Raw genomic sequence first — 14,332 nt, 5'->3', positions numbered from 1 at the left:
CAAATGCACGGTTGGGATGTATTGTGGGACGCGTGTAGGGCACGCTCACGCTGGAGCCAATGCGATCACGTCGCGAACAATTCACAATTCATTCAGGTTCCTACCTTTCGGGACTCCGGACCCGTCTCGTGTCTGCGTTTCTTTCTTCAGTTTCTCTGTCTGAGTGCGTCCTATAAATACGCAATAAACAAGACCAGAAGCGCTTTGAACTCTGAATTCTCCGGTTTCCTTTTTCACCCAAGGGAAAAGGAATTAACGACACAATGCGTGGCTTCTCTTTCTACGAAAGAGCCTCACGAGCTTTTCATGACTACCCTTCGCTCTCTAAGCTCATTGTTCTCTTCACCGTCAGGTTTGCCATTTAAACTACCCTGTTGAATATACGAAATGTTGGTTTGATTTTATTTGTTGTTGTTAAGATGTTTCTGTTAGATTTGAGCTATGTCTGAAGTTTTTCTTTCACTGGATGTTTACGATTCTAGTTCATTCTTTATTGTTTTTTTTTATCCCATTTAATTGCACTAAGAATTTTTAGCTAAGAATTTCTGACTTGTTTCATATCAGATAGACGGTTAATAAGAATCATTAATGCTAGTTTTCTCTCTTTTTCTAGTAATGTTAGTTACTGACGCTGTTTCGTTGTAATCTTCTGTTTTTTTTTTTTCTTTTTTTTTTTTGGTTTCTAATTCTTTTTGATTAGATGATTCCTACTACTTTGCGTGATAACTCTGCACATTGCCAGAGTTTTAAGGATTAACTCCTGCTCTCATACTATTGGTTAATATATGTATAATCAATTTGTCTAGAGGAAAAAAGAAAGAAAAAAAAACAGTGGTGGGAATAAATCGTGAAGTTGTCCTTTATCCCCAGAAGTAAAGAAGAATCTTGACTTTTACTGATGCATGACAAAGCAATCTCTGAAACCGTAGCATGTGTAGAACTTTGGAAATAAAAGTTTAGTTTTAATTTTTAAATGTTGAAGTTTAATAAATTGAATTACACTGATGTTATATAATAGTTATATTCTCCTTGAATTAAATTCTCCAAGTCACGCTAGGGAATCCCTACATTATTCCCTTCTTTTTTAGCTGCCCATACATGTGATATGACACACATATATAGCTTCTTTCAAAGGAGGTACTCTGTTCTGAAAATTGATCTGGTCTGATGAATGCAACATTCCAATTTTATCTTTTGGATGAGCAAAAGATTGCGAACCAATATTTATTGTGACCTGAGAGTCAATTTGGTCTGAAGATTTTATCTGCTTACAAGTTTCCTTGACCAGTCACAATGCTCTGAATGTGTGCCATATATGCCGCATAGGTGATGGCTCCATCTAATTTCCTGAGTAATCCTCTCTAAAATCTTTAGTCCATAAACTTTTGTGATTGTTGTCCCCCATTTTACTTATTTATTTAACTTTGATGTGTAAAACCAATAAATCACGTGGTTTAAAGTTGGAAATTCAAATATAAGTGTATTTGTTGAGCCATCTAGAATTCAGAATAAAGCCTTACAAAACTAGCTTATTAATAGTCAAGGAAGCTCGGATACTGGTTCACTTTTCAATGTGTCAATGTTTCTTCAATCTAATCCTTAAACTAGAGCGAGTGTACAGACTTCAGTAAATGGCAGTAACTTCTTTTTATTGAATCCACGGTATGAATTGCATAGTGGAAGAAACCTGGCTTTGTACATCTACCAATTTATTAATAATTAAAAAAGGTGCCATAAAACTTTCGGTGGAAGGATGGAATTTCATACATCCAAAAAAGGAACTATTTGTTGAACCATGTAGTTTTACCTAACTAGTAAACATTAATCTTAGGAAGTAGGGACAAAAAGAAAATAAAATGCACAAAAAACTCTGCCATAACAAATGTACAAACTCAGATGTAATTCAATTAGCTCTTTAACTGGGTATAACACATGCTTTCCCTGGTGTTAATGAAAGATCCTCTAGTTGATATGGGCATGCTATGAAGGATTTAGATGAATTCCAACCCACATTAGTCAAATCATATGAGGCATTGCTGTATTGTATATTTGTATGAGAATTGAAAACATGAGAATCTCCCACTTTCAGCCCCTACAAAATCATCTTAAGCTTTCTCCGTATGTAATAAGGGGTTTCCTAGTGGATTCAACCCTTCCATCTCATATCACCATCATTGCTTCTTTCTTTTCAATACCTTGTATAGAAGTAATTTTATTCTTGTATCTCTGCTTCTGCATCATTGCTTTCTTTTCTGTACTCATATCAGACAAGAGACAATTAATATATGCTATTTTTTCTTGCATTCTTTGCAGTGGTGGAAGTCTTGTGGCCTATTCTGAATCAAAATCATACAATGGTTCAAACAGTGCCTTGTCATCTCATATGGATAGCAAGAAAAAGAGGGTGGTGGTACTTGGAACTGGTTGGGCTGGCACAAGCTTCTTGAAAAATCTTGATAGTTCCCTGTATGATGTTCATGTGGTGTCACCTCGGAACTATTTTGCATTTACCCCTTTATTGCCTAGTGTTACATGTGGCAAGGTGGAAGCCCGGAGTATTATTGAGCCAATTCGTAACATTGTCAGCAAGGTAAATAATTCCATCATGTGTGGGTGGGTGATTTTGTACGATGTATCTTTTTATCAACTAGTTAGTTTCTTGTTAATTCTCTAGTATGGTTGCTTCTGTAAGTTTATATCACCCATATAGTGCCAACGTTTTCTATCATAGAGTTGTCTGTAGTTTAAGAATTGCTCCCCTGACGCAAAGAGTTTCCCTTGGAAGGAATTCTTAGTATAAAGACACTTTGTGAAAGAGAAATGGTAGAGATTACATATAATGGCTATATCCCAGAAAGAAAATGAAAAAACAAGGAAAGAAAATTTCTCAATAAAGTTAGATGGTCTTAAAGAAAGTACTAAGAATTAATTCCATATACTGAATTTAATTGAAGTTATAGAATAAGCACTTTCTGCCATTAAAGATTATTATGTTTAAAAGCGCTCTTTATGTTCTTTCATTGTGAAGCCTATTTTGCTGCTATGATCAAAGTAGGGAATCCTAATGTTTGGTATGCGCCCTGGCACATTATAGTTTGAATTGACCATTCTTCTTATTCTTAATGGAAAATGTTGTTTCACTTGTGAAAGGTTGGTTCTGTATCCCGTTGATAAGATTTCCATATCACTATCATAATCATCATCTAAGCCCTGTCCCATCTGTATGGGGGTACTTGAATCCTGTTCCATCATTCTGCTCTGTCAATACCGTATCCATTGTTAATTTATGGAACCTTAAATCATTTCTCACTACATATAATTGATATGATTTCCATATATTTGCTGATTTCTCTTCTGAGGCTATAAACAAGAAAATTATTATATGTTGAGACATCTTATGGTGTCAAACATGGAAATGAAGGGTTAGGAACACTGGACTCTTGATACCCAGACCAGCCTCCACAGAGCTTTCTACATAAATATAATATCTTGTACCTAGATAAGCTATAGGGTTAAGTATCTCTTCTGAAAGAAGTGAACAAGCTTTGGGCATTTATTGCATGGGGATTTCAAGGTACAAGCTCCTTAATCCTTATGCCCTTCTGTTATATCATGCATCTATAAAAGAGTGATTTAAAGGATTTGTATAGGCTGGGCTTCAGTTGATTTGTTTATATGGAAATTATAGCTATTTAAACAACTTAAAATAGCTATTCTAGACACAGGGGAAATTGGGACTATTCTTTTTGGGTGGTGAAGAGTTTGCAAGAAAAGTGCTTTTCGAATTAGGATAGCAAAGAATTTCCCAAAGCATATGTTCACAAAGTTTGCTATGACTTTTTTACTTTAGTATTTCATTGGTAATTCCCCAGAACATATATTCCCTATTGACTCCTTGTTGAGCAAGTGAATTGGCGAAGCAGTTTACTGATTTTGGTATCCAATTTACTGCCACAATCTTTTTCCTAGATAAAAAGCTTGATTTCCCTAAAACCTGTCTCTATTGCCAATTTACTGCAATTAATCACATGTATTGATTTTGTTATGGTATGCCTCCCAACAAAAAGTTATAACTTTGAGAGGAATTAATCCAGTCCAAATGGAGATAACAAGAAAAGGCTGCACGGAAGAATGATGAGAGGCAGGTGAATCCAAGATGAAAGGCCAGAGCTAGAAGAGGACACCAATAAGGGCATAGGCTTAAGCTTGTATAGGTTGGTAGCAGTGTTGATTTGGAGTTAGCAGAGTTCAGGAAGTTTAGTGGTGGCTTTTTTTATTTTTTTATTTTTTTTATTTTTTATTGGGGGAGGGGGGAGGAGTGCGGTGTCAAACAGTGGTGAAAAGTTGTTAACTTGTTAATCAAGGAGCTTATGGATCTAATGATATGGATGCTGCATTTGCTTTGTGTTTGAGGTTCTGAATTTCAATCATATGGCTGTGGTCTTTTTGTTTCAAGGAATTAGTGAGTAGTTGATGAAGGCATAAGATAAAAGACTCTTCTTGTGATGTGTAACTTGATGAGGTGTTGCAGATAACTCTTTCTTCCTGATCTGTTTTTATTTTAATAATCATTTATTAAAAAATATATATTCTATTATAGTGATCCTTTTAGCTGCTGAGACAATGCTTTCCATGTTTTCCTTTCTGACATGACAGAAAAATGGTGACTTTCGATTTTGGGAAGCTGAATGTACAAAGGTTGATGCTGAAAATAAAAAAATTCATTGTCGGTCAGTCCTCCAACCAAACTTAGATGGGAAAGAAGAATTTATTATAGATTATGACTATCTGGTGATTGCTATGGGAGCCCGTTCCAATACATTCAACACTCCTGGTGTTGTGGAGCATTGTCATTTCTTGAAGGTGAACTCCCTATGCTTCCATTTGGTATACGGTTATTTTTTCTTAGCTATTTATATATATATATATATATATATATATATTTCAATAAAGTCAAGTGATCTGCTATTTTTTCTTCATGGAATATAAAAGACATGGAAATTGGGTACCTACTAGCACAAAAAATGGGACTGGCAACTAAGATTCACGTTCTTTCCTGCTGCATGGTCATAGACTGCAGCTTCCAAAACCCTTCCTCTTAGCATGAAGTTGTTGGCATTCAAATTGTAAATAATTAAACTACAGTTGGGATTTTTTGTAACAGTAATACCGTTTCTTTTTGGTTATCTTTATTAGTACTGTTGTTCAGGAATTTGCACTTTTTCATGCAGGAGGTAGAGGATGCTCAGAGCATCCGTAGGAGTGTCATCGACTGTTTTGAGAGGGCTAGCCTTCCTAACTTAAGTGAAGAAGAGAGAAAGAAAAATCTTCATTTCGTGATTGTTGGTGGTGGACCTACAGGTGTGGAGTTTGCTGCAGAGCTTCATGACTTTGTACGTGAGGATTTAGTTAAGCTGTATCCTGATGTTAAAGATCTAGTGAAAATAACACTTCTTGAGGCAGGAGATCATATTTTGAGCATGTAAGTGAAGATGATATTTTAAACTTTCTTTGCTTATAAGATACCATCTTTGTTGTTTTCTTTACAATAAGATAAATTTTCATGTAATACAATAAATTACAATAAAAACTTACATGAAAAGTGAAGAGGTTTCAGCATAATCAAATTAACCACAATATCTTGCATCAAAATTAGAAGTTACAGTAGAAAAGAAAATATGAATTCCTAATCCTCAACCACAAGATTCAAATACGACCCCCAAACAAATCTCTGTTCATATCTTCATATTCAGGAGTTGCCAACAATAAATCCAAAACCAACAAATAAACATCCATAAGTAGTATGTGATCTTCCATAAGAAATTCTTTTGTTTCCTTCCTTCCATTTTTCCCAACATATCTTCATTGAATTGGTGCCTGCTGTTGTCCACTTCTGTCATACAACATAACTAAACTTATTAAGGCATAGTTAAACACAGGTAAAACTTTATTTTTTTGTAATATAGATCTTCACATAATGTATACGACAAGGTTGCATCTGTTTGATCAAAATTTAGAGAATCCTCATCAAGATAATTTGGTAAAGCAATCCTGATTTAAAATTGCATATTTTGTTGGTTCTTGTTGGGCTCATTTGAAAAGCTTGGATGCATACTAAAGTTGGTGAATGCTCTTACTTTTAGATTATCTTTGAAATGAATACTCAAATTTGTATCTTGTTTCTTTTGAATCAAGTTACGTTTTTCTCAAAAAAAAAAAAAAAAAAGAAAAAAACAGATACTCAACTTTACCTATATACTAATTAGAAACATTCTTACATTGAAGTGAATGCATGAAGTGACGAGATATGCAGGAAGGAGAGAGTAAAATAGATATGACAAAACTTCAGTCATGTCATTTCCATTTACTAAACTTTTTTCTCATGCCTCTACAAATTTTGAAGGTTTGACAAAAGAATCACTGCTTTTGCTGAAGAGAAGTTCCAAAGAGATGGTATCAATGTGAAAACAGGGTCCATGGTTGTAAAGGTGTCTGATACAGGTATTTCTACTAAGGAAAGATCAACTGGGAGCGTTTCCTCTATACCATATGGAATGGTTGTCTGGTCAACTGGTATTGGGACCCGCCCTATTGTAATGGATTTTATGAAGCAAATCGGTCAGGTTAGGCTTCTGAACTTGCCTTTTTCTATTTTTGTTTTGATTGAAATTTATTAGGAGCTAGGTTCATTTTGTTTCTTCAGTAGATATAATTTAGATTTTCTAATATGTAGTTTGGTTGTTATTAGCTTATATTGGTAAACAATTTTTCCTTTCAATTCCAGACTAACAGGCGCGCTTTAGCAACCGATGAATGGCTGCGAGTTGAGGGGTGTAATAACATATATGCACTTGGTGACTGTGCCACTATAAATCAACGAAAAGTGATGGTATGTAGTGATTGGAGGTTTTCTTTACTTTTGTATTCTCTGATATCTTAGGTGGCACAAAAAATGAGTACCTGTAAATCTTTGGTGTTAGGTGTCACAGGACTGTACTTTTTGTTTTGGTTTACTATTATATTTTACCTCCATGCTCTGATCTTTTAAACATTCATATATTTGAACTGTATGATACCTGTACAAGGGTACTATATTGTGTTGGATACTTTAATTTTTCGTGTAAATTCCCTATCCTACACCTTGTCCAACCATGTCCTTTCTATATCTAGGTAATCTAGATATGATCCCACATTTTGTAAATAAATATTGTACTCTCTGAGGTAAGTCTTGCATCAAGCTTCTTCACATTTTTACTTTCATTATGAGCATAAGAAAATTTTGGCGATTATGAGGTCCATTGTCTCTGTTTCCACTCTATTCCATGCTGTTTAATCAAGAACTTTTACACCAATATTGAGATTTCACTGGGAAAGTTGCAGCTTTCAATTCAGTTTATTGTTTTCTGTTGCATGTCAGTAATATATCTTATGCAAAGAAAGAAAATTTTGTTATTCTCTTAATGAAACTTGACAAAAATCTAGTTCTATTTTGTCTCAGTTATCAGTAATCTCAGAACCTTTGGCAGAATGCTTACTTTACATCTTTCTAATGTGCAATTGCATAGTTCAGTCAATTTATGTAGAAAGTGTAACTCCCTAGTTTCAACAGGGGGTGAACTGGGGCTAAAACACATTGTTTTAAATAACAAGGAAAACATGACATATGAAAAGTAATACCTTTCATTGGATGAAGTAAATGTCTCACATTATCTTCATGCTTCCTACAAATCACTCAGTGGCCTACATGCCTTTCCCTTGAGGTGATCAATAAGAACTCAATTCCTTGGACTTTAAGGTGCATTCATCTTGAATTCAGGAATTTGTGTTACATGTGAACTTTTGCATTTTATTTTTTCAGTGCTGAGGAGTCATTTCTTATATCACCATACCTCAATTTGAGCCAGGCGACCTGTATGTCATGGTCAGCTTCAGTGCATTACATTTAAAAATTTGCTTGGAGTGGTTCTATGAAACTTTACTTCTTTGAAGCATGTGAAATATGAGAAAGGAATCCTCAATAAGCAGCAATGTTCCTTAGGAACAATAATGGATCATTTATTAGTACTATCAATCTAAGGTCTATGCAAGGTTCTGAATAAAGATAAAACTGTAGAGAATAAATTAAACAAATACCAGCATTATGATTTGTTTGTGAATGAGATCTTCGAAAGGGTTGACAGGAGAACAGAATGAAAATAAACTGAAGTCATGATATCCTGTGAAAGTTAGACACACTTCATATTCTTAAAGCATTTTAGCATAAAATCAAAGGGTCAAGTTAAATTATTATTGCTAATATTTTCTTTTTTTTTCTTGTTTATGTGCATCAGGAAGACATTTCAGTGATATTTGATAAAGCAGACAAGAACAAATCTGGAACTTTAACTGTTGATGCAGTTAACGATGTGTTTGATGACATCTGTATAAGGTATCCTCAGGTGGAGCTCTATTTGAAGCATAAGAAGATGAGAAACATTGTAGAACTCTTGAAGGATTCCAATAAAAATGACGGAAAGAAATCCACTGAACTTGATATTGAACAACTGAAATCAGTTCTGTCCGAAGTTGATTCCCAGATGAAGATTCTTCCAGCAACAGCTCAGGTTAGCTCTTGATCAACATACTATATGCTTGTTCACTGATGAAGTGAAATTTCTTATATCATCCAGTGGCATTATTCTAAATCATACCTTACACTTTTATCATTGTATGGTGGACTTAGGTTGCTGCTCAACAAGGTGCTTACCTTGCCAGGTGTTTCAACCGTATGGAGGAGTGTGAAAAAAATCCAGAAGGTCCTCTCAGATTCAGGGGATCAGGACGTCATCGCTTTCTTCCCTTTCAGTGAGTTTAACTTTTACACAAACTCATCTTCTCATTTCCATGTTTATCCATCTGATTTGCTGTAGATATTTTTGTTTTCTTGTCAATGAGTGAAAATTTCTGTAAAAAGAAACCTCCCCTATGCTTATGCTATTTCCTGTTATTTGACTAAATTGTCAAAGCTTTTTTTTTTTATCATTTTTTCACTGCAAATCCCTTTTTATAACTTTGTAATAAGAAAAAGGTAAAGAATCCTGTTTGTGACAATGACTGACTTAAGAAAACCATGTAATAAGGGAATATAGTTTTATATTTAAAATAATATAGTTGTATTCATTAGATCAATAGTCCGTCTATGATCTTTTTTTCTTTGCGGGGGGGGGGGGGGGGAGTGATGATAAGACCAATGATCTTAAACTCATTTTTTATACCATCATCATCTAAGTCATCTCCCAGCTATATGGAGGGAGAAGATTTATGTAGTTTGACCCTATATAGTTTGGACAAGGATTAGATGAGGGTGATGTAAATAAGAGGTTTGAAGAACATGTGCCTATCATCTCTCAGCTACATGAATCCTGTATTGCCATTCCATTCTGTTCAGTGTCATATCCACTGTTAAGTTATGAGAACCCATATCATATCTTGCTACTTCAATCCATGTTCTTTTTTCCTGCCCTAGCTCTTTTGCTCCTCCAACTTGTAACAGATCACTTCTTAATTTTTTTTATTTGAACAATAAAAATCATATTCCCTATATAGAATATTTGTCAAAGTGCTGAAGTGCAGCTAGGTGAAAAGCAGAGTGCATTGACACCTAGGTGATGATTTAGCCCACGGTTGCTTCCTTCGCCCTCCCCTCCTACAAGACAACTCCACCCTAGGACCTCACTCAATCAACTTAAAGAGTATTTCACCCCACACCAGGATGTCTATTGATCCCTTCCTGGGCAAGTGAATCTGCAAGGGAGCTTGCTAACCTTGGCACCCAACTTAATTCAGCTGGCAGCACCTCAATAAGAGACCTGGCTTCTATAATTAGATTTCTTAGTCTCCAAGGGCCTTCCATGGAATCTCTCAACAACACAACAATGGTTTTGGAATCTCCTTCAGCTATCTTCTCCCTGAAATCTGATGTCTTTGCAAATCTTAGACCTTGAAGGGCTACCAAAAGCCCACTCCAGTTGGCCCTGAGAAAGCCTTTTAAATGTTACCCTGATGATTTCGGAAAACACCACCAATTTTTGACTGTTGGGGTTCCCAATATTTCATCCATTGAAACTCAGTTTAATTTTGAACTGAGGGGCAGTCCAGGAGGTAACCATAATATTTTGCTGCATGGCTGTAGATGCCACTACCCTCCAACCTCTAAGTATATCATCAATTTTATACAACCTTGTTTTCACCCAATGGATTAATCTCAATAGACTGTAAGGTTGCCTCTCTCAAATGGTTCTTGTTTAGGATATCCTTGCAACCTTTCCTCCCAAATGTACCAAAGAACAGATGCTCTTGTGCATCTCCAAAGGATTTTACCCCATTTCTTTGATGGTGAGACAAAAGAATGTAAAGAATAACGTTCCCACATCTTGTGACTGATCAGAAAAAGAATGCTGCTTCAATTGTGGGGGACACCACCTAGCACCAAAAAGAAGAAAGAAAGGGTTCTCATACACTGCTTACAAAAGGATAGGAGACTAGTAGGTGATTTGTGGTTTCACCACTGCACTTACAAAGGAAGCACATACTCTGAGAGAGAGAGAGAGAGAGAGAGAGAGAGAGAGAGAGAGAGAGAGAGAGAGAGAGTCTAACTTATTCAGAACATATACTAGTTGGATTCCTATCTTAGCTTACACATATACTGTACCTATTTTATGGTTTATTTGAATTGAAAAGCTTTTATACTGCCATTTTCACCTCTTTTACCATTATTTATTCAAGCTTTAGAGATACCCTGTGTAGTTAATTGAGTTCACAAGTTTTTTAATACGAAAAATAAAAAAGAGGAGTTTCATCACATGGTTCTTACTTGGCTTTCAATTGAAAGGTACAAGCATTTGGGGCAATTTGCTCCACTCGGAGGAGAACAAACTGCACTCCAGTTGCCTTGGGATAGTGTTTCTATAGGTTACAGCAGCCAGTGGCTTTGGTATTCTGTATACGCCAGGTAATATTTTCATTCTGCTTAAATTATAATGTGCTCACTGCTCAGTGTTGGCAGTCTGGGTGCTTATTCTGTACCGATATGAAAATGTTAGTCAATTGTGATTCTCTTACTGTTCCTTTACAAATTTCAGTAAACAAGTAAGCTGGCGAACAAGGGTATTGGTGGTATCTGACTGGACAAGGCGATTAGTTTTCGGAAGGGATTCAAGTGGCATTTGAGGCACTCAAACAACCTCAGAGCAGGATATTATTATTCCCTAGGGATCTTGTATCCACAATCACATTTCTAATAGATATTTTACTCTGCTTCTTGTTCATTGTTTTCAACTTGGCATAATCATTCATGAGAAAATGCCAGATTTTGTTTTCATTCTTCAAATAACTTTTTTTCCTTGATTCTTTAAGAAGTTTTGAGTAGTGGAATTTTTTTTTTTATTCTTTTCCTTGTACGAAGTTGCCATGCATTCTGTGGCATCCTAGCTTGGCACTTCCATTTTTATATTCAAGGAGTGCAAATCATATAAATGTAAAATCTTAAAGGGATAGCATGGATTACGCACGCCATCTCCAATGATTTTTACTTAATAACAACAGACAGACCATGGTGTTGTCAAATCATAACTTTATTTTTCAATCATGCTTGAGCTCTTATAACTGTGTTTAGGAATCGATGGATTGAATTTTGAATTTTGAACTGACCAGGCTTTTGTCGTTACTAGTGTTTAAACCAAGAAATAATAATTATGTTGGTCAGTTAATGCATGTCATTTACCCAACAGCAGAATGAGAATCTCTCAACTATATAAGCTCTGAGACCCAATATGAATCACGGAATTCGTTTTATGAAGAGCAGGGTCGTCACTACTCATCTGCTGCTGGAGCCTAGGTGATGCATAGCATAATTGAAGCGGAATTCTGGTAGGTTGTGATTGATTTGATCCTGTATTATCGAGTTGAACTATTACGATCTTGTAGTGAGGTGTCATGGCAGGCCCAGATTCGATTCGAGTTTGCTTTTTCCAAATAATATTCCTTGTTGAACTTGAATGCTTGCATGGGGCTAACACGTCATTCATTCCCGTGGAAATCCATATGAAACATACATTTGTTGGGCCAGATAAAAGATAAAAAAGTCGAATAACGACCCAAGCATCCAATGCCGAGTGAACCATCAGCCATTCAGCCATGCATGTTTGAGACGCAAACGCCTACCCAGAAAGAGTTGAATGTTGTTTATTGGTACGATCCCTGGTACCGTTTTTTTTTTTTTTTTTTTTGGGTTAATAGGCAAAAACCCTGGTATCTGATTGTTATGGGCCAGTGTGTAGGATCTCGTCACGGGTCGGTCCATCGGGAGAGACTCCTGCCTTCCCTTGCCCTTGCCTTTGTATACAGACCCTATTGTGGCAATTGTATGGGCGATTTGTCCAAAAGATCACCCGAACTCTCCTAACACATTTCTTTGGTTGAAAAAACTGAATGCCTTTACTTCTATTCGTAGCTCCTTAAATAGGAGGTTACATAAAGAGACTCCTTGTTAGATTCGGCTAGGCTAGATAATCCAACTTAACTCAAACTCCTAATTACCTACTCCTAATGATAACATAAATCTTAAGATAAGATAAGATAAGGGATGATGAATGGGGTAGTTAGCGGCAAGTCGACGAGTAGAGTTGATGTGGTAAGATAAGAGTGAATCCACTTTGATGAGTTGTCATGTGGGCTCCGCCCTACTACTGCTATCGGGCAGCATGCGCCTCACAGTGCTGTTACCATGCGGTGCAGTGCATGCTGTGCGCTGCTGGGCGGTGCATGCGCGCTGACTGGCGATGCATGCTGCACGCTGCCTGACAGTGCATACTACTGTGTGGTATTGCCGGGCGGTGCGTGTTGCTGTGCGGCCTGCTCGTATGACTGTACCGCAGTCTGCCCCACATCATTGGGACCCACCATGTGTTGAACCCTGGGCTTGAATTTGCACGCGATAATCTCTCTTTCTAGGATCAAAATGTAATTTTAGAACATGAATTGAAGGAAAACGACAAAAAATATGAACTATGAAGGGCAAATTAAATCATGGAGAACAAGAGCACCACCACATCACTCATTTAATTTAATTGCTGCTCAATCAAATCTGTTCTACCAACATCATGCGCATGGCGGGTACTGCTTGCATGGGTCTTGTCTTGGTCGTCAAGACGACGTGGCAGATCGTCACGGATCCATCCTGAAGACAAACAATGCCCGCCCCCACTTGTGCAGAAGGTTAAGGTTGGTTGGTTAGTAATATGTCAACGTTTTCCTCTTCGATTGATTTAATAACAAATCCCACCAATCCATAACACCATAATCACTCATGCCACACGCTGTAGGGTGCCCATGGCTTTCTCCATGAGAGGAAGCGCGTTCATCTCATCGCCATTGACAAAAGGAGAAACACAGGATAAAACAAAACTACCTTCAGTAATTCAATGTTCTGTTACAAGCATCTCTAAGTCTCTAACAACAAGTTCGTTCGACCACATATGTCTGTGAGCAGTATATATATTACAAGGCTGAGACTCCTGTCACCAATCGTTATCCAGGGGTCCACCTTGTCTATGGCAATCGATCACTTCTATTTTTGTGTTTTAACTTTGACACTAGAAAGTAGGATATTGTTGCTGCCTTAAATGGGCCAAGGGCAAGTGGGCAACAAGGTGAATTCACTTCCAAATATGAGGGCTGGTGAGCCTGACCTTTGAAGGAAAAAACATGTCAGGGCCCGGGTGTTATTCCAAGGCTGGAGACTCCAATAATCAAGTTAGCAAGGGCGTATCAAAGAGGATGAACAGGGCTTGAGTAAGATAGCTCAGACGAGGTCATCAAGAAGCTGGAGAGCTGAGAGCAATAAAAGGCAAGATAGCTTACTTAAGGAGTGATGCCACTTATTTATACTTGAACCTGCTTGGAATTAGTTACAAGCAGACGACCAAGATGCGATCTGCCCTATGCCGTGTGTCGCCATCTAAGGACACCACGTGTCCATGCGCCATAGGGCATGCCATGTGTGCCTACATCATTTGCTCCCCACTCTCGAGGCCGTGGTGGAGGTCCGCATGATGACCTCGGTTTCGGTCAAAGAAAGTGTATCACCTTTATGGGAAGGCATTGAGTGGCTTGTGTTGACGAGGACCTTAGCTTTGGCTTTGGCTCACATGAGGGAGAACTTTGCTTCTAAGTGCAATGGCATCAGCTTAGGCTTTGGAGACATAGGAGACAACCTAACTCAGAAGTGTGGAAACATCGGCTTTGGTATTGGCTTTGTTGAGGATGATCTTGATCCAGAAGCATGGAGACGTCG

The 14,332-nt window shown here is 37.2% G+C and overlaps 1 protein-coding gene across 1 annotated transcript; it reads left to right on the top strand.

Moving 5' to 3' along the window:
* Positions 1 to 94: 94 nt before the first annotated feature.
* Positions 95 to 11,623, top strand: LOC148875700 (external alternative NAD(P)H-ubiquinone oxidoreductase B2, mitochondrial-like). Its single transcript, XM_088965855.1, has 10 exons — positions 95 to 352; positions 2,314 to 2,590; positions 4,657 to 4,863; positions 5,232 to 5,482; positions 6,404 to 6,623; positions 6,785 to 6,889; positions 8,331 to 8,603; positions 8,723 to 8,844; positions 10,871 to 10,990; positions 11,121 to 11,623. The coding sequence occupies exons 1-10, from the start codon at positions 264 to 266 to the stop codon at positions 11,206 to 11,208; spliced, it is 1,752 nt and encodes a 583-aa protein (XP_088821981.1). The 5' UTR covers positions 95 to 263; the 3' UTR covers positions 11,209 to 11,623.
* Positions 11,624 to 14,332: the final 2,709 nt, after the last annotated feature.

The sequence above is a fragment of the Nelumbo lutea genome, chromosome 1 (genome assembly GCF_056320005.1).
Source record: "Nelumbo lutea isolate HS-2025 chromosome 1, American lotus-T2T, whole genome shotgun sequence".
Taxonomy (NCBI): Eukaryota; Viridiplantae; Streptophyta; class Magnoliopsida; order Proteales; family Nelumbonaceae; genus Nelumbo; species Nelumbo lutea.
The sequence above is the reverse complement of the archived record's forward strand: the minus strand, read 5'-3'. Positions and strand labels throughout refer to the sequence as shown.